The sequence below is a fragment of the Galeopterus variegatus genome, unplaced genomic scaffold, assembly GCF_000696425.1.
Source record: "Galeopterus variegatus unplaced genomic scaffold, G_variegatus-3.0.2 Scaffold2147, whole genome shotgun sequence".
In the NCBI taxonomy this organism is placed as follows: domain Eukaryota; kingdom Metazoa; phylum Chordata; class Mammalia; order Dermoptera; family Cynocephalidae; genus Galeopterus; species Galeopterus variegatus.
The window spans coordinates 30,952-50,132 of record NW_007728258.1 but is presented as its reverse complement, the minus strand read 5'-3'; the positions used below and the strand labels follow the sequence as shown (position 1 = coordinate 50,132).

General features: G+C 49.4%; 3 protein-coding genes across 4 annotated transcripts in view; 2 read left to right on the top strand and 1 right to left on the bottom strand.

Moving 5' to 3' along the window:
• Positions 1-4,332: 4,332 nt before the first annotated feature.
• Positions 4,333-5,768, top strand: PPP1R35 (protein phosphatase 1, regulatory subunit 35). 2 transcript variants are annotated; one of them, XM_008580693.1, is made up of 5 exons: positions 4,333-4,611; positions 4,692-4,857; positions 5,093-5,185; positions 5,266-5,402; positions 5,514-5,768. In XM_008580693.1, exons 1-5 carry the CDS (start codon positions 4,381-4,383, stop codon positions 5,685-5,687), a joined length of 801 nt encoding a protein of 266 aa, XP_008578915.1. In that variant the 5' UTR covers positions 4,333-4,380; the 3' UTR covers positions 5,688-5,768. The 2 variants fall into 2 exon arrangements, with proteins under 2 accessions (XP_008578915.1, XP_008578914.1); XM_008580692.1 differs by having other exon boundaries at positions 4,336-4,611; positions 4,692-4,910; positions 5,152-5,185.
• A 901-nt stretch (positions 5,769-6,669) lies between these two features.
• MEPCE (methylphosphate capping enzyme) lies at positions 6,670-11,422 on the bottom strand. Its single transcript, XM_008580691.1, has 4 exons — positions 9,375-11,422; positions 7,676-7,894; positions 7,388-7,514; positions 6,670-7,275 (listed from the first exon to the last, which is right to left on the bottom strand). Exons 1-4 carry the CDS (start codon positions 11,037-11,039, stop codon positions 7,223-7,225), a joined length of 2,064 nt encoding a protein of 687 aa, XP_008578913.1. The 5' UTR covers positions 11,040-11,422; the 3' UTR covers positions 6,670-7,222.
• A 1,420-nt stretch (positions 11,423-12,842) lies between these two features.
• ZCWPW1 (zinc finger, CW type with PWWP domain 1) overlaps positions 12,843-19,181 on the top strand; it is a 20,499-nt gene continuing 14,160 nt past the window's right edge. Inside the window, exons 1-4 of the mRNA XM_008580723.1 lie at positions 12,843-12,940; positions 14,945-15,048; positions 17,497-17,550; positions 18,883-19,001. Coding sequence (XP_008578945.1) covers positions 17,526-17,550; positions 18,883-19,001 — 144 coding nt within the window. The 5' untranslated portion in view covers positions 12,843-12,940; positions 14,945-15,048; positions 17,497-17,525. The remainder of the gene's footprint in view (positions 12,941-14,944; positions 15,049-17,496; positions 17,551-18,882; positions 19,002-19,181) is intronic.

Sequence of the window (19,181 nt, the reverse complement as noted above, 5' to 3'; positions counted from 1 at the left end):
CTTAACCTTCTGCTGGGGGGTCTACCCACCAGCCCTGAGATTAGGTAGGATGGGAACACATGCTCTGGGACTGGGAGCCTGGATGTTTGTGCATCTGAGGGGTGGACCACAGCCATTGAAGTGCAAGGTTGCCCACTCCCACTCTCCTGCACTCCCCATGTGACAGGGACACAGTGTGAAAGTGTCTCTGTGTTGGCCACTACCTATAGGCAGGAGAAAGTTTGGGAACAGGAGACAGGAGGTGAGGGGACCCTGCAGGTGGGGTTTGCAGAGGGTGGTGTTAGAGGTTTGCTGTCTCTCTTTGACCTGTCTTGGCCCTGTTGGGGGAGCGCTTTCCTGGATGGAGCTTTTGCTCTTCCCCTGCCCCCCACCCTGGCAGGTCCTCCCATCTGCCCTCTGCAGCAGACCCAGCCACACCATGGATCACAGTATTGGAGGCACGGTCCTTCTCAAGGGCATAGTCCCTTGAAGGACCTCTGACCCTGGCCTGTCTCCTGTCCTGCCTATCCTACCCACAGTGTCAGGCCCAGCATAAGCTCAGGGATAACACTGAATGATCTCTCCTAGCACCCAGACTTGCTTTCTCCAAACCAGCATCCAGGTCTGGGGTTGCCCCTTCCAGCAGCCTTACATGACTGAGGGGAACAGCTCTACCTGGTGAGGTCTAACCCATCAAGACAGAACCTGAGAGTCTTAGTGGGACCTCTTTCCCTCTTCCTTCAGCATTCCCTCTTGCCTCTCCCTCCCTCCCCTGCCCTAGATGGGAGATGATACAGAGATGAGATTTCCCAGACTGGAGAGTGGAGGGGATAGTCAAAGAAGGCTTGGGCAAGGCTCCCTTGGGGTCAAGGAAGCTTTTCTGTTTCTCTTCTCTTTTACTAAGAGTCGGGGGTGGGCAGTTCCTGGATCATATTTATAATTTCTCTCCTAATCCATTGCTCTCCAGCTCCTCCCCCCTACTGCTCCCCTTCAGGGATTGGTTTGGTGTAGCATGTAACTGGAATCATCTTTGCAGAAGAGGGTGCCATGAGGAGGCCCTAAAGTTAGGGTTAGAGGAGTTCTTCATCACTTATCAGTACCTTCTCAAAGGGAAGTTTTTTGTTTTCCTAAGAGGAAAAGCAATTCCTGGCCTCCCAGCATGGCCCAGCCAAAAAAAATCCCAGGAAGAGTGTGGGCAGGATGGAGACCCTTCATCCCTTCATTTCCCTCACCTCCACCCACCCATCCTCACATTCACATTGCTTTTTTAAAGTCATCAGTGAACTTTTCACTTCCTGGAGGCCCACAACGTTAACCAGGCAAACAGAGTGGCTTGTTTCCATCTCTGTGTTGGGGCCTGAGGCAAAGTAACGACTAGAATTTAAAGCTAAGAAATCAAGTTCACTGAGTTCATGGTTGAGGGTTCCTGTTGGGCCTATATATTCATCACCACAGCCAAGACCTGGGAGACAGTTTGAGTTTAAGCTTCAGTACTTCCGGTGTGCCAAAGCTGCCTCAGCCTTCTTTAAAAAAGCAAAAAACTTTTAATCATAGAAATGTTCAAATATATACAAAAGTAGAGAAAATATTATAATAAAACCTCATGTACCCATCACTCAGCTTCAACAATATCAACATTTGGCTAAACTTGTTTTATCTATATACCCTCAAGCACTGTTCCCAACCCCAACATTATTTTTAATTAAATATTTTATTGAGATAATTGTAGATTCATATGCAGTTATAAAAAATAATACAGAAAGGTCACCTCCATACTTTCCCCAGTTTTCCCAATAGTAACATTTTGCAAAACTATACTATCATAACCAGGACATTGACATTCACATAATCCACAAACCTAATTTACATTTCCTGGTTTTCTAATCATTTGTGTGTGTTTGTGTATTGAAGTCTATATGATTTTATCTCCTGTGTAGATTCGTGTATCCACCACCACAGTAAAGAACAGTTTCAACACCAAAGTATCCCTAGTGACACTGCAGCACCTCCCTCTCACCACCCCTTCCACTTAAACTCTAACATCTGGCAACCACTAAATCTTTCTTTTATTTCTAAACTTTTGTCATTCCTAAAATGATTTATAAATGAAACCATACAGCATGTAAGTTTTTGGAATTGGCATTTTTTGGTTCAGCATAATTACCTGGTAATTCATCCAAGTTGTTGCATGTATCAGTAGTTTGTTTCTTTTTATTACTGAGTAGTATTTTATGGTATGAATGTCCCACAGTTTCACCCTTTACCTGTTGAAGAACATCTGGTTCATTTCCAGTTTTTGGTTACTAGGAATAAAGCTGCTATTTACATTTGTGTACAGGTTTTCAAATGCTCAGAGACCAAAATCTGGGGGCCAGGAGTGCTCACTGGGTGTCATTGTTTCTAAGGGCTTTTCAGTGGACAGACTTAGGATATAGATACTTTTTAATTTAAGGTAAAACACACTATGAATTCAAATCCTATCCAAATTTAAGACTACAGGGATTTTGCATAATATCACTGATTTTACATCTGCATCTCCCATGCTGAAATTCCAGTTCTGATTACATCAACACGATTATCTGTTTTACCCTACACATTTTCACTTATTCCCAACAAGACTACCAAGAACAATGTAAGACTTTATGGCTTTTTAAAAAAAAAATTTTTAAAGTCCGTTATTTTTGTCCTTAGAGTAGATCTTACGGATGTTCAAATTACTGTTTTAACGTCATTTCAGAAGAGTTCCATTCTGTGTAGTTATGTCACCAACTAGATACACATTTAGGTTGTTTCATTTTACTTCCAACTTTTAGAGATTGATTTTTAAATTAATTTTTATCATATAATCATGTCACACGTATACATTTCCAAAGTCAAATTTATTTATTTATTTATTTATTTTTTCCTTTTGTCTTTTTTCATGACCGGCAACGGATCGCAGCCCTCAGTGTCGCGCCCTTACCGGCCCGGGACCGGCAACGGGATCGCAACCCTCGGTGTTGCTCCCTGCACCTCACTCAGCCAGTGAGTGGGAACCGGTCTGTATGTGGGATCCGAACCCTCGGGGGGAGCGCCGCCGTGCTTCCCAAGCTGCGCACTGTAGCAGTGCGCCACCTGGCCGGCCCCAAGGTCAAATTTACAAAACAAAGTACATATACTCACAGATGTCTTGCCTCTTTTCCCTTCATTCTGTTCTCTCCTTCCCCATATGTCACCATTTTGCTTATATTCGTACTTCCACTTTAAAAAAATGTAGTATTTATATTTGTACCGCCCTATTCCCTCTCACAATTAGATAGTAGAGACAATGAACATACTAATTCCTGACTTTAGGAGAAAAGCCTTTAGTATTTTACTATGGAAATTCACCCTTAAAATCTTTTTTTTTTTTTTTTTGTAAAATGCGGGCTCCGCTGTCCATTCTTATTGATCTTCCACAGCATTTGCTGGGAAGATAAAATAAACGACGTGAAAACTCTCGGACTGAAAAGTGGTACATAAACATGCCTGCTGAATGAACACTAGGTCATTCAGGGGAGGGCCTCAAGTATCCTGAACCCAACTTAGTACATTTTACACAAGAATAACCTGGACGCTTGTGGAACTGAAGACACCTGCCCCAAGGAACACAGGGAACGGGTGGGAGCTCCAATCTCCTCTGCCCTGCAGTCCAGGGGTCTTCCGCTACCTGAAGTTTAGGGTCCAGGATGAATCCACCGAGGCTTTTTTTTTTTTTACTGTACCTAGCATACACAAATATCTAATTTTTATACAGATTAATACTTTAGGGAACTCTCGAAGGGGAAAGTAAGTCACAAAGTGCTGCAAAAATAGATGGGTCCCAGGTGGGAAACTGGGCTGGGATCAGAGAGCCCCACCCCCACTCATATAGGAAAGATACGGTACAAGTTTGGAGGCGACGGAACACGCGGAGATACAGTGGGGGCACAGTGCAGATGTCTAAATGAGGGCACTGGCCCGTTAAGTTAAAGCTGCTCCATTTGTCGCCCCAAGAGGGAGGACTGACGTACTCGGTACCCCAAAACAGCCTGGCGAAGATTCTGCCTGGCAAAAATACCACATGGGAGTTTACGAAAGGAGAAGTGGCCATGATGAAGACCCGTAAGGCTTCAACGCGCCTCAGCGCTAAAACCCTCGCTTAGGGGCGGTGCTAAGGTTGCTCGGACGGAAGCCCACCGGGAAGCGGGGGGCGGAGCAAAGGAAATGACGCCTAGGAGCGCCAATAAAGTGTGCCGGGATGCTGTCTCCGCCCTCGTGGGTTAGGGCTAACGGTTTCCGGTAGCGGCATCTGGGAGAGGCGGGGAAAAGGATGAGGTGGCGATACTGCGTGCTGTGATCCTTGGCACGCCACCATCACCGCCCTCCTGCAGTAACTCCGAGATGATGGGCTGTGGGGAGTCAGAGCTGGAATCGGTGGAAGGGGAAGAGGGCGTGGCGGCGCCGGGTTCACCCCCAGAACCCCGAGCCGCGGAACCTCGAGCCCCATTGCCCGAGCCCGGCCTGGACCTGAGCCTGAGTCCGCGGCCCGACAGCCCCGAGCTGCGGAATGGCAGCCCCGGCCGGCGGAAGGGGAGGGCGGAGCGGCGGGGCGGGACTCGCAAGGGGCGGCAGGTGAGTTGGTGGACGGCCTGGCCCCCAGCCAGCTGAGAACCTCGCGCCCACCTCTTTAATGCCCCGTTCTCTGCTCCCAGGTCCGTTTCCGCCTGGCGCCGCCCTCCCCCGTCCGGTCCGAGCCGCTGCCGGCGGCCGCTGCACCGAGCAACAAGTCCGCGGCCCCGCACGAGCTAGAAGCGCCCGCGCTGCACAGCAGCCTGGCCTTGAGCCTCCAGCTGCAGGCGGCGCGGGCCGCAGCCGAGGGTCCGTTTGATGCCGCCAAGGCCGTGGAAGAACAGCTGAGGAAATCTTTCCAGATCCGTAGTATCCTCTAGAAAAAGCCTGTGAGAACCACTTTAAGTCTGCCTAGTGACAGCTCAGTCGTATAACTTCGTATAATGTATGCTATACGAAGTTATTACGCCGCACGAGCTAGAAGCGCCCGCGCTGCACAGCAGCCTGGCCTTGAGCCTCCAGCTGCAGGCGGCGCGGGCCGCAGCCGAGGGTCCGTTTGATGCCGCCAAGGCCGTGGAAGAACAGCTGAGGAAATCTTTCCAGATCCGTAGTATCCTGGAGGAAAGCATGACCGTGGGTGAGGGGGTCGGGCGGCCGGCCGGGCGCGGGAGTTGGGGTGAGGGGCACCGCTAACCTCCGCGCTCCCTGCGGTCTCAGGGCTGAACGTGCCGCGCTCCAAGCGGCTCTTCCAGGACCTGGTGAGCCTGCAGGTGCCAGAGAAACAGGTTCTGAACGCTGCGCTGAGGGAGAGGTTGGCGCTTCTGCCACTGCAGGCCCGAGCCCCGCCCCCAAAGGTGAAGGGACCAGGGCTTGGGCTTCCTCCGGTCTACCCCCGCCCCCACCCCGTCGCGGATTTTCCTCCTCGCCGAACGTAACATTGCTTTGGGCCCCAACTCTTTTAACAGGATCCACCTGGGCCAGGGCCAGACATGACCATCCTGTGTGACCCAGAAACACTATTTTATGAATCTCCACACTTGATCCTGGACGGTCTGCTCCCTCTTCGGCTTAAACTCCGGACCCGCCCTTCAGAGGATAGCTTCCTCATGCATCGGACACTCAGGCGATGGGAGGCTTAGACTTCAAAGCCCCCCGGATTGTTAGTTTTTACTTTTGTGCTTTAAAACTATTTTTCAGAATAAAGTGGTTTTGCTAACAAATGGGACTCTTCTTGGGAACCCTAAAATGGGGCTATAAGCCCCTTCAGGCGTTTTGGTCCACTTAGCATCAGGTTGGAAGCTGCCCAGACATCGAGTTTTTGGCCTTTTTTGGAACGTGGTAAAGTCATGGCATGTGGAAAACACTGTCAAAGTCAGGAATTCAGATACCCTTTCCTCACCACCCTACCTGCCTCTCCCCCTAACTTCAGTCACAGCCACCACCGTTGTTTTTGATGACACCACACTCATTTCTTTGCACTACCCGTTTCTGATCATTTAAAGTGTGGGTCTCAGCCTATTACACTTCATGGAGGCCTTCCCTGATAACTTGTCTCAAGAGGCTTGCAAAGTAGCTGCTTACACTGGGTTACTGAAATTATCTCCTTGTTTTTACCTTTAAGAGCCTTGTCCTTGTTTATACCTGATCCAAGGGTGCTCAATATTTGTTGAATGAATGTCCAAAGATCCAGTAACACTTGACAAGCCACTGGAGAGCTTCATGTTAACTGTAAGTCTAATTCCACCGCACAGAAAAGGTGGGTGGTTGGCTCTAGAGCGGGTAGGTGGCTTTGGTCCAAAGTAACTTTTTCTACACCCACTTAAACTCCACTGACTTCTAAAGGTAGCCTTCTGCTCCCATCAAAAAAACTGTCAACAGAGTTTTTTTTGGGTGGAGAAAAGACAGACTCTTCAATTCTCACGTCAAAATGTGCATTATTACTTTTCCTGTCTAGGGTTCTGTGTACTTGCATGTAGATTTGACTGACTCAACCATCTTCCCAACCACTGAAAAACCTGTCCTCTTCCTTGAGACTCTAGTATGGGCAGAGAGGACACACAGGTTCTACTGGGAGGCATGGACCATCTCTTTCCCACCAGCTAGAAAGTACCAGACACAGTGTGGGGGCCACTGCCCTAGACATCAAGTTTATTGTGCTGTTCTCACATTCAAAACCCAACCCCTCTCCCACTGGGGGACAGCAGAGGGAAGATTTTCACAGTACCTGTGTGCCTTGCTGCCATGCTTCCCCCACTAACCCTCAGTTCATTTATCCGTGGTCCATTGAAATGCAGCTAGGGACAAGGGCTGAGGAGAAATGGGAATCTCTCTCCTTGGGAGAACAGGAGGAAAGGGTTAGAGAACTTGAGAATGACACCCCCCACCTCCCATACCCTAGGAGAACAGAGGTCACCAAACAGTCCATGCCATCCAGCCCACTAGGCTGGGGGAGAGGAAGATGATGGTAACTCCAGCACAGCTGGGCTTGCTGCTTAGGTGCCAGAGGTGTAGAGAGGAGCCTGGGGCAGCAACATAAGAAAAGCTTTCTTTGCAGATCCAAGAAAGGAAACGATTTCTGGAGTCAGAAAGGAAAGACCTTGGGATGTTTTCCTCTTCCCCCAGGTCCTTGGAGTAACAAGAGCAGCCTCTTCACACTTTCTGTTCAGGGGGCCACTTAGTGGCTGGGGGAACGGGCCTTGTGGAACAGGTACACAGGACGCTGGAAGCCTGAGGGGAGAGTGCGTAATCAGGAGGGGCTGGCAGGACCTCTAGACTCTTCACAGCGTCTGCACCCTCTCAGTCAGGACCAGCCTCTCCCAACAAAATAAGCCAGCCTTACCTTTGGAGGAGGTGTGGGGTGTGGCCACTAGCTCATAGCTGGAGAAGCCCACCTCTGGAGATGTCAGGTAGGAAGTGAACTGCTCTGGCTTCAGCTGGATTCGATAGTAGTTCTTGTAGATTGTTTCCTAAGGAGAAAGGCAGGGAGAGGACCACTTCAGCTTGTCGCCTCCTCCCCTCACCCATAAGAAAGCCTTTATGCCTTGTTCAGAAAATCTCTAATTTTGATGCCTTTCTTGCCTCAACCAAGGGAAGGGCTGTTCCCCATTCCCACTGAAACCCAACTCACCGTGAGTGTCTTTCTTTTGCCATAGGATGACCAGGGTTGGGGCTCCAAGACCAGGATGCCCCCAGGTCGCAGGTGCCGATAGATCCGGCGAAACATGCGCTTCAGGCCCTCATCTCCCCAGTTCAGATGTACCCACTTGGTGAGGCTGAGGCAGAGCACCACATCATACTCGGGTGTTTGGGCCTCCACCAGCTCATCTCGATCCAGGACATAGTTACCCTGAGGGCAAGAATTGGGGGTGAGGTCAACAGATGGATTAAAAGAACCACTGCCCCCATACAACCTGCTCTGCAGCCTCTGAGACAGAAGTCCTAAAGCCTCACTTTAGCCAGTGGTTACATTCTTCTGTGACACTCCTCAGACTAACTCCCAAATGGTGTCTTCTTTGAGTCTCATTTTCTCTCTTTATACCTTCCTGCCTCTTACTTCCTACTGGTGGTAAACCAGAAGAGCATGAAAAGGGAGCCTGGGTAATTTTAAACGGAGCAAATTATCCATGAAATCTTCCAAGCTGGAATCAAATTTCAGAGAGAGAATACTGGGGTTCTCCCAAGACCCTGTCCTGTGTTTATTCCCACCCACCAACATTAGTAGAGTGACTCAATGTTATGCAAGGGCACCTAACCCAGATTTCAAAGGCAGACCCATGGTTCCTTCCTGAAGCTGGGGCTAATAAAGTCTCAGGACTATTCTTTCCTTTCTCTGAGAGAAGTGAAAAGCCATATCCCTTAGGAAACCTTTTCTAGATGATAAGCCTGTCACCACCTTCTGCAAAGTCCATTCTTCAAACTTAACCCAACACACTGCAGATGGCCTAACTAGAGTGTTTTATGGGAAGCTATGTGCAGGCAGGGGACAGACTCTCTGCCAGGCATGGTACTCTCTCCTCATCAGCAGTCTCTGATTCTTCCCCCTTACACTATCTAGGGTCAACATGAAGATGATCTAAAGCCAAGCCATTTGGGTTCTTGGCCACCAACATTTTTTTTTTTCCCCTAAAGATGATCGGTAAGGGGATCTTAACCCTACTTGGTGTTGTCAGCACCACGCTCTCCCAAGTGAGCTAACGGGCCATCCCTACATAGGGATCCGAACCCATGGCTTTGGTGTTTTCAGCACCACACTCTCCCGAGTGAGTCACGCACTGGCCCTAACACTCTTCAACTAACTCTGTACTTAGGGAAACAAAAGCAGCTGATACAAACAAGGTCTCTTTCAAAGTAAAGAAACTATTAGTCTGCCACTACCCTAACCTTCCCCTCCTGTCAAGACATTCCATGTCAGGTACCCACCCTCATGTTCCTTCAGTAGTATTGAGGGCAAGGTTCCATTTGGACTGAATCCCCTAATGAGCAGCATCCCTCAAGGGAAGGTGGACTGGTCTGGATTACAGTCCAGGCCCATAAGAGGGAAAAAAGAATCAGCCTCTTATCTTGGGGAAGAGATTCTTGTCATGAGAAAGAATCCCAAGCTTGAAGCCCCACGGTAGAGACCCCATCTTTCCATATTTTAGGAGGGGAGAGATACCCTCCTGAGGCTTTCACTTACCAATCTGCGCCCTTCTCTTGGGAACCTGGCTCTCCTAGTGAAGAGTGAATCCACAGAAATCCCTCTGGGTCATAATCTTCCCCTGCCACATTCCAATTTAATCTCATCTTCATACCTGGCCCCTATTCCAAGAGCCCTCTGACCCTCTTACCGTGACGAAGACAACATTGTTGGGGAAGACTGATGTGTCCGCTCCATCCAAGGGCACTTGGGGTGCAGCGATGGGACCCCGGCTGGCTGTCAGTGAGGCCGGAAAACAGCTCCTCTTTCTGACGGTGGTGCTCCTTCCCTCACCCTCTGCCCCTGGGTCGCCCTCAGAAGTCTGGGGTGGGAGACGCAGTTCCTCGGACAGGTAGTGTCGGATGTTTTGGCGGGCCGAGTGGATGAGACGGGCATCGATATCCAGGCCCACCATGCGGGACGGGCCCCACTTGCAGGCAATGCTCAGGGTCAGATGGCCCACATTGCAGCCCAGATCTAGGACGTCCCGGCCCTGAAACCACTCAGGCTTGAACACCCGAAGGCGCCCATCCTCACAGGAAGGATTGCGGTACCCATAGTACTTGCAGTAATTCCCATACTGGAACTTGCGCTGCTGCTTTTTGAAGCCTGCTACAGGTAGTGGGTGGTGGTGGTGGCGGCCTCCCCCACTCCCTCGGCCCTTTTCCTTTGGACCCTGGACTCCACCCCTAGCCCCTGCCTCCGACTTGCTGGAAGTCCTGCGACGTTTTCGATGTCGTGAGGAGGAAGACGGGGGTGCAGAGGTAACTGAGGCAGCTGGAGGGGCTGAAAGGGGGCCTGAGGGACCCTGCAGGGCAGATGGAAGGGGAGACACGACCTCATCCCTGCAGTTGATGGCTGTGTTGAGTTCATAGGGTTGGGGGGCATCCCGGTTCTGGCCCCTGTGCCGCTGCTGCTGTGTGGTGCCCTCCCCGTGGAGTGAGGGAGTGAGGGGGGCTGTGGACAGCACGGAGTGGCTATCATTCCCTCCAGTTGCCTGCTGCTGCTGGTGGTGCTGTCCCCGGTGTCTATGCCGCTTGCGACCAGTCTTGAGTGGCGATGCAAGAATTACTTGGGCCTCATCAGTGCAAGTATTGAGACTGAGCGGGTCAGTAATATCTTTGGGGATGAGGATCTCCACTGGATCTCGCCCCTTGGCCGGAAGTGGGGATGACTTAGGGGTCTCCGCATTAAGTGCTCGGCTCACTTCCTCATCCAGGAGACTATTCAGGTTCAGTGGATCAAAGATATTGCCCCCCAGGAGGAAGTTGGAAGGTAATACAGAATCACAGTCCGAATTAACCCGTCTGCGCCTCTTGAAGGCCGGATGTTTGAAGCCTCCACCACCTCCCCCTACATTACAGCTATTTCTCCTCTTACCCCCGCCCCCCCCAGGGGGCCGGTGGGGCTGATAGCCATTACGGGGTCTAGGAGGGGCAGGGGGGCCCAGTTCTGTTCCGCCCCCTCCCCGTCGCTCCTCCCCCACGTCCGGGGGAGCGGCTCGCCCGTGGGGATCCGACAAGCGGGCCTCTCCGTGCGACTGCGCCTGGGGGCCGCCCCCTCGGTGCTGCTGCGCCGAGCCGCCTCGAGGGGTGGATGTGGCCCCGGGGCTCTCCCTGCTGGCCCCAGAAGCCGGGGCTCCCGCCGAGCGTGCGCGAGGGCCCGGCCCACGCTCCGTCTCGCCGCGGAGCTCCCCGGAGGCGGCCTCTCGGTGCGGTGGCACCGTGGGGCCGCCCCCTCCACCCGACTCATCTTTGAGAGGCGGCGGCGGGGCCGGCACCAGAAAAGGCTCCTTCTCCGCCGCCATCTCGATCATTTCCTCCCCTTATTCCGTCCCAGTCGAGGGTAACGAGGGGATCAGGGGGCTTAACTCCTCTTCCTAGACCCCGCTCCCTTCCCCCCTTTCCCGAGTGCGCGCGCAGCCCTGCTTTTCTCGCCTAGTCTCGCGCCCAAACACCTCCCCGAAAGCGCGCCCCACTCGCCCGCGAGACCAAAACAAGATGCCCGCGAGACCCGAACTCGAGGAATCAACCGCGCGTGCGCCGACCCCTTTCTCCTCTACCACTAGCACTTCGCCGCGAGCGCGCACTGCTGGAGCGCGTTCCTCTCGCCCCCAAACCACGCATGCGCACTCCGCCACCACCCCGGCTGCGCGCTCATTAGAGTACGAACCAACTTAACGGCTCCAGGAGTTTAAATACAACCCCCGCCGTCCCCCCAAAAGCCCACCACCCTGAACTGACACCCTACTTCCCGTCGCAGCTATCTCCGGCCCTACTGATATCCTTTGTCTCTGCCGCGCGATCCCACCCACCGTTGGCGGGGGACGGGGGAGCTGGTGTGAAAAGATCTCCTTGACACCCTTCCCTTGTTCCTGAGGAATGAGTCTCGGCGGTCTCCGCCCGGCTCTAAACCCAACAACCTCCCTACCCCGCCTCCTTCCTCCCCCTAGTGGGCAGCGCCTGCGCACACCCTTTTGGGCTTGCGCGGGTAGATGCAGCACGTGCTGGAGATGGCGCCCCGCCCTCCGTCCTAGGGGCGGAGACTATTACGTCGCTTCCTCAGGTTTGGTACACGCAACGTGCGTCACCGCGACTTGGAGGGGCGTGGTTTCCCCCGAAAGGGGCGGGCCTCATGAGTTATTCATGAGCTGATCGCACACCTCCCCCACTTTGACCACTTAGAAGGGCTTCCGAGGGAGCGTAGGGGTTGACCTAAAAGTAGAGGAAGGGGAAGAGCGGAGCGTACTGACCGTCTCCCTAAGAACTGTTCTCAGTAAAATGCGATAGGTCATTTTAACTCACCCCCCTCGAAAATATTCTCTGCCGAATTGGGAAAAAAACCACTAAAACAGCCGATGTTGTCCAACTTCCTCTTTCCCAGAAATGGCTGAGTCGTTCTCTCGCTCCTCGGCCTTCCCCCAATCGCGATTGCCTGGGGACACCACGCCTTCCTCTCCGCCTCCACACCCACAGCCCCGCCGCCAACGCCTCCGCCCACCACCCGGCGCCTGCGTACGAGCCCACCGGCCCGCGGGCTTCCCTGACGCCCCGCCGCCGCCACCTCGCACGCAGAAGTTCCCAAACGCACTCTGAGGCTTCGCGCCGCCTTATATAAAAACGTGTGGGCGGGGAAGAGGATACGGTCTGCTGTCGGCCCCCCTTGCCTCGGCCAATGGGGAAGAAACGCTTCCACGCCGTTTCCCCAGGGTGATGGGCGGCTCGGTCTCCCTGCCAACAGAGTGCTTGGCTGAAGGAAGAGTGCGGTAGAAGCGAGAGTGGGTTCAGGATCGTCTCGAAATACTAAAATAAGGGTGTGAAGGAGATTAGAAGGAAGAGTAGGAATCAGGGAGCAAAAAGAGGAAGGAAAAGGCACTCTGTAACAGAAAATTTAGTAAAAGGAAGATGTGCTTCACGAATAATCAGGCTCTGCTGCTGCCGCCTAAAAAAGCGAAGCCAATGAGGATTCTGGGATTTGTAGTTTTTCCAGGACATTTGGCGAAGTTGGCGGAAATACCTCAGCTGCGCAAACGCAGAGGCAGCTTCCAGCTGCGCGTGCGCCGTGGCCTTGCGTGTACGCCGCTGGGAGGTGGGGCTTGTGTGCGTCCTCGGGCCTTTTCTTGGTGGCGGGAAAACTGGGTCGAGGCCGGAGGGGCTTCTAGGGTCGCTGCAGTAGTTCAGTCTCCTCTTCTCCTTTAGGTCTTCCTCACCTCAGAAGGTAGCTTGTTCTTCTCCGGTTGCAACTGAAGGTGCTAGGCGCGGCCAATCCTGGTACTTGTTGCCTGAGGAGAAACTTTCTCTTCAGGGCGATAACCAACACTTACCCCTCTTCCTCAGAATCTCTTAACTTTCAGCTCACCCCCAACAAACAAAAATAACCCAATATCATGGCGGGCTACGACGATTTGAGCGAGAATGAGGATCCTGGAGCCTCAGCGGGAGCTGAGGGGAAATTCTCTCATGGTGGGATTCTTGATGGTGAAGAGGCTAGAAAGTCGCTCTTTTACCCTTTGAGGAGAGTCGAGGACTTTTGACTTTGTGATATCTCTGACTTTAGTTGCTGTCCCTAAGAGAGAATTGGTGAGGGAAGAGAGGGGAAAAAGGGAAGCCTACCAAAAGTCCTTCCCCTTGGTTTTCAAGGTAGATTTAGGCATTTTGTAGTTCCAAACCTTGACACTTGTGAGGGGAAACGGTGCGGGATGTGGAAGTTCATGGGCATGTATGCCTTTAAGTGAAAACCCAAAAAGACTAGTTTGAGGTCGGTCACAGCTGGGGGCACGTGTGGGAACATGGCAGGCCGTCAGTCTCCAGCAAGAACATGAAGGAGATGAGCAGTCCCAAGAGAAAGATGGTGTATTTTGGTGATAAGTGGCCATGTCTGTGCTTCCTTGTACTCTAGCCAAGCAGCTTGCGTTCACCATGTTATTTATACGCTCCTGTGCAAGGTTTAGTTCAGACAGTTACTTCTGATGGTAAATGTCTTGTTATGGGCAGTGAGGGTAGCTGGAATCTTTTGTCCTTTTTCTTGTTAAAAGTTTGAAATCAGGCTTGCTGAGCTCACGTGCACACACAAAGAAGAAAGCCTGCTCTTAATCGAGGCATGAAAATAAACAGGAGTCCACAAACTATTAGACATTAATAGCAAAAGGAAATCAGACTCCTCCTTAAAGGAAACTTAAAATATAATCTTTAAATACAGCTTTTTGAGGCTCAGGGAGTCTGTATGATAGGGCAATTCTACATTTTACTTTTGTTTTCTTAGTTCAAGGATTCCAAGAACAATATAAAGAGGGAATAATTGGATGGTCAGGAGGGGGAAATGCGTGAACACTTTCTAAATGGGGGAAAGGTGAAGGATTAATTTTTTTTGAAAAGTATTGGCAAGACAAAGTTATTTCGCTAGGTCAGTTCTCAAACTTTTTGGCTTGAGAACCCTCTCATGATCTTAAAATTTATGGTGGACTCCAAAGAGCTTTTGTGTGGTTTGTATCTATATTAACATATTAGAAATTAAAACTGAGGAAAATGTGAACTATTTTTAATTTAGAAATAATGATAAACCCATTACAAGTTAACATTTTTATGAAAAATACGTTTTCCTAAACAAAAGAAAATTAGTGTAAAGAATGATGTTTTACGTTTTTGCAAATCTCTTTCACTTCTGGCTTAATAGAAAACAGCTGTATTCTCACTTGTTTCTGCATTCGGTCTGTTGTGTGATATCATTTTGGTCGAAGCGTATGAGAAAATCCATTTTAACACAGATACGTAGTTGGAAAAGGGAGAGGACTCCTCTGGGTTTTTGAACCACACTTTTGAGAACCGCTGAACTGGGGGATTTCATTTCAAAATTAAAATTACCTTTTTGGTGTTCCAAGTGAAAGAAAACGGTTTCTATTTTTTTGAGATCCATATTCACTTTTCTTTGGTTCCCTTTATTATTTCTAGTTTCTTTTTACCTCCTTATTGACTCTCTTTTCTTATTGAGTGAGTGGGATCCAGTTTATGGAACCATACTGGTTCTTTTACTTTCTTACTTAAAGGCTTTGGTCTCTGTCTCTCTCCTTTTCATCTAAGGCAAAAAAAGAGAAATTAAAACCTCAAATGTTATTCCTGGGTCTAGAGTCCCTAGCCATTTAGTAGCTGTACAGAACAAAGTTGGTGGAATTTTGTATATTTATTAACAGTTTATATTTTTCTTTTTTTCCTTTCTCTGAATCAGATTTCAATATTTATTATTGTGGAAGAAGGTAATTCATCTGAGACTGAGGAGCAGCAACTTGAGTTATCAGAAAGTGACTTTCTGGCTTTCCCTTTGTCGATCAGGTTAGAGCTTTTGTTTAGAAGTAGTGTTGTTCATCATACTCCCGCCTTAGATTAAGGGGAACTATTATACATCACTGTGTATAGATTTACTACATCTTATTAATTCAACAGTGATTCACAATTCTATCCATTTGGTTGGGGCTCCAGAAACACACTTTGGCTTAGGTAGGTTTTAGATAAGGATTTGAACCTAAATATTGGGAAAGTTTGCATTTTTAAGTTGGTCAAAATACTTTTTACTTTATTTAAAGAACTTAAAATAAAAAAACCCATTTTTTCAAGTGGTAATATATGTATGTTATAAAGTGCCAAAGACACACGAGGGAGTTGAGTGAAAAGCTTCTTTCCACCCCTGTTCACCCAGTTCTACTCCCCAAAGGCATTTTGATCAGTTTCTTGTATATTCTTCCAGGGATAGTTTGTGGATATATAGGCATATTATGTAGACATACATTTTATTTTATTTTATGTATTTTTGAAGTTTGTTTATTTATTAATGTATTTTTTTTTACATTCTATGATGTTGTGGAGCAGCTGTGGGGGAGGGGGACAGGAGAAAGGGGAAGGAAATAGGGAGGGAGAAGGAGGAAGGAGGAGGGGCAGAGTTGAGGCCTGTGGTGCCCCCATCATTCCTGCGTGGGAGACCAGTGGGCTTCCAGCAGTGGCCTGGTCATTGCTGAGCTGGGTGCAGATGTCAGAGGGGAGTGGCTGAAGCCCTTGCCCCACCACTGTGCCAGCTTGGAAGCCCAGGGCGCTTCCTGCGGCAGCTTGGTGGTTGTCGCTGGTCTGGTTGTGGGTGTCGGCAGGGCATGGCTGAGGCCCTTGGACCCCTACCCTTGGGACTGGTTGCAGGTGTCGGGGGGTATGGCTGAGGTCCCCAGCCCTCCGCCCTCCCTGGCTTAGTAGCCCAGGGGACTTCTGGTCCTTCTAGGTTTTATAGGTGTTCTTGGTGATGTGAGACCTTTACTAGTTAATATCAAACTTAGTCTCTGGTCTGTGGGTATTTTGTTTTTTCTTTCAGTTCTGCGTTGGATTATTTGCTGTTCGTACCACTTAGACTCTGCAATGGAACTAATCTGTTGTCTTTTTCTTACTTCTAAAATGGGGGAACTTCCTGTTGGGACCAGCACTTGAGCCCTGTGGTTGAGCTAAATTGCTGCTTTCCTGCTGATTCCCTGGGGAAGGCTTTTTGTGCAGCTCAGGTTTTTTTTTTTTTTTTTTTTTTTTTAAAGATGACCGGTAAGGGGATCTTAACCCTTGACTTGGCCCTATCAGCACCGCACTCTCCTGAGCGAGCCATGGGCCGGCCCACAGCTCAGGTTTTAATGGTTGACTTTATAGGTTCTTCCAGGTCTTGTGAGATCCAGTTCACCTGGGTTGTGTAGAAACTCTGGTCTGGACCTGAGTCTTTTCAGCAAACTGCTCCCCCTGCAGTTCTGTATTCCTGACCAGTTTCCACTGAGTGGTCCTGAGCTGATCAGGGGGCAGATCAGCTGTCCTTGCTGTGCCCCAATGTTCTCCCAGTGGGCCCATCTCCCCCACCACCCATGCTCCAAGCACTTCCCATGGGACAGGCTGTGCGCTGGTTCCTTACGATGACTCATCGGCCTCTGAGTGGCTCCTTTTTTTCAGTTGTTGTGACTCCTCACTCCTATATGGGAACCCTATTAGTGGCCTTGCTGGCCTGGGGGCCACCAAGGCCCTCTTCTCCCCTGCCACTTCCAAGCAACTCCATCCAGAGGGCACAGCTGAAGCTTTTGCCAGTTCCTGCTGTATGAGCTCACCAGCCTTGAAGTGGCCAGGGCTTGAAATGGTTGGAGCTGTTCTTTCTTTCTCTCACATGGTATCTCCTGCCTTCGTGCACTCCATAGGTCTCTCCTCCTCTTCCCCTGAGCTCTAGCGGCCCCAGCTTGGCTGTTGTTGCTTTTTTAAAAAATTTATTTATTTATTTATTTTTAAAGATGACTGGTAAGGGGATCTTAACCCTTGACTTGGTGTTGTCAGCACCACGCTCTCCCAAGTGAGCTAACCCGCCATCCCTATATAGGGATCTGAACCTGTGGCTTTGGTGTTACCAGCACCACTCTCCCAAGTGAGCCACAGGCTGGCCCTTGTTGTTGCTTTTTAATAGTTGTAAATTTGTTGATTTGTGGGAGAGAGTGACTCTGGGGACCATCTGTTCCACCATTTTGACTGGAAGCCCATGAGTGCCTGTCTTATGTTGGACATGGTTCTAGGCACTTAAAACACTAAGGATTGTTGTTAATCTTTAAAACAGTAGCTCTCATTATTCCGTGGCATGTAATTATCACAGCTGATGGGATAGAAGTGTGGTCAAGAAGGCAGAAATGCAGTTTAGGGGTCCTAGGCAAAGAGATCCTGAACCAAAGACAAAGAAGAAATCACGTTTAATCAGAGTTATAGAAGTTAATTTCTTTTTTCTAACAGAGGCAAAGAAAGTGTCATTTCTGAGCTGAATGATGACAACATTGCAGAATAAAGGTGAGTCAAGAGTGAGGGAGATTCACTTTGTACTTTTGTCTCATTTTCCCCTCTGGACATCCTACCAACTCTAACCAACAGAGCAGAGGGCAGTTCAGTTCACATCCACTCCACAACCATTTTGTGTCCACTCTGTTCAAATTACTACGTGCTAAATGCTTTGAGGAAAAAGAATGTATATATATATATGACTTAGAAACAGTTCTGCTCAAGGAACGTATGAATTCATAGAGAGAGAAAAGACATTTAAATATTTATAACATAAAGTTGAATGTGGCAAAGTTTCCACCAGAGATGTGCAAAGAATTATGGCCTTTTCCTTTTTGGGCAGCTGGCTGGTACTGGGATCTGAACTCTTGACCTTGGTGTTACAAAGCAGCACTCTAACCAACTGAGCTAACTGGCCAACCCAAGGTGTCATGGAAGTGTATTAGTCAGGGTTCTCCGAAGAGACAAAGTAGGGTATGTTATAAATATATTGAGAGGAGATTTATTAGGGAAATTAGCTCACGTGATTGTGAAGAGAAGTCCTGTGATAAGCTGTCTACAAACTGGATACTAGTAGCGTGGCTCAGTCCATGTCCGAAGGACTCAGAACCAGGGAAGCTGATGGTGCCCTTGGTGTAAGTCCTGGAGCCCAAAGCTGAAGAGTCTTGAGCTCTGATGTCCACAGACAGGAGAGAAGAGTGTGTCCCAGCTCCAGCAGATGGAGAGAGAGAGAGTTGCCTTTTTTCTCCATTTTTTGTTCTCTCTGAGCTCCAGAGGATTGTATGGTTCCTATCCATATTGGGGTGGATCTTTCCCACCCAGTCCACTAAGGCTCTCATGCTAGTCTCTTCTGGAAACACCCTCATGGACACACCTAAAAAGAGCTTTACTAGATTTCTCCGTATTGCATAATCTAATCAAGTTGACACCTAGGATTAACCTTCACAGGAAGCTCAGAAGAAAGAGATATTACTTATACCTGGGAGGATCAGTATAATTTTCATTGAGGAGGTAGTATAAAAGCTGGGCCTTTTGAATAATTCAGCTTCCTGCATGCTTATATTTATCACCTGTGAATTACTCAGTGGTTCCCAAATCTGGCAGTATATCAGAATCAACTAGCTTTGTAAAATTATAATTTCTGGTCCTCACTTCAAAGTACTTCATGTTGGTGGGTGGAGTGGGTGGAGAAAGACCTAGGAATCTGAACTTGTTAAAAGCTCTCTTCATATAATTCTGATATGGCCAGTCAATGGGCAATGTTTGGCAGTCTCTGTTAGTCAATTTCTAATAATCTCTGTTATATGTTTCATAAATTCCACTTGATGATCAAATTTCTTTCAGAATGTGGAAATGGACCAAAGAAAACCTTTGCCCCACCTGCACAAAAATTGTATTGCCTGATTCCATGTAGCTCTAACTCGCCCAAGAAGGAAACCCTGGGAATCGGTTCCTCACAGGCGGTCTCCACATGGGATCTGAACCCTTGGCGGGAGCGCTGCCGCACTCCCAAGCGGCGCACTCTCCAGTGCGCCACCAGGCTGGCCCAAAAATGTTTTTTTTTTTTTCCCTTTTTTTTTGTCTTTTTTCGTGTCCGGCACCGGATCGCAACCCTCAGTGTCGCACCCGTACCAGACCAGGAC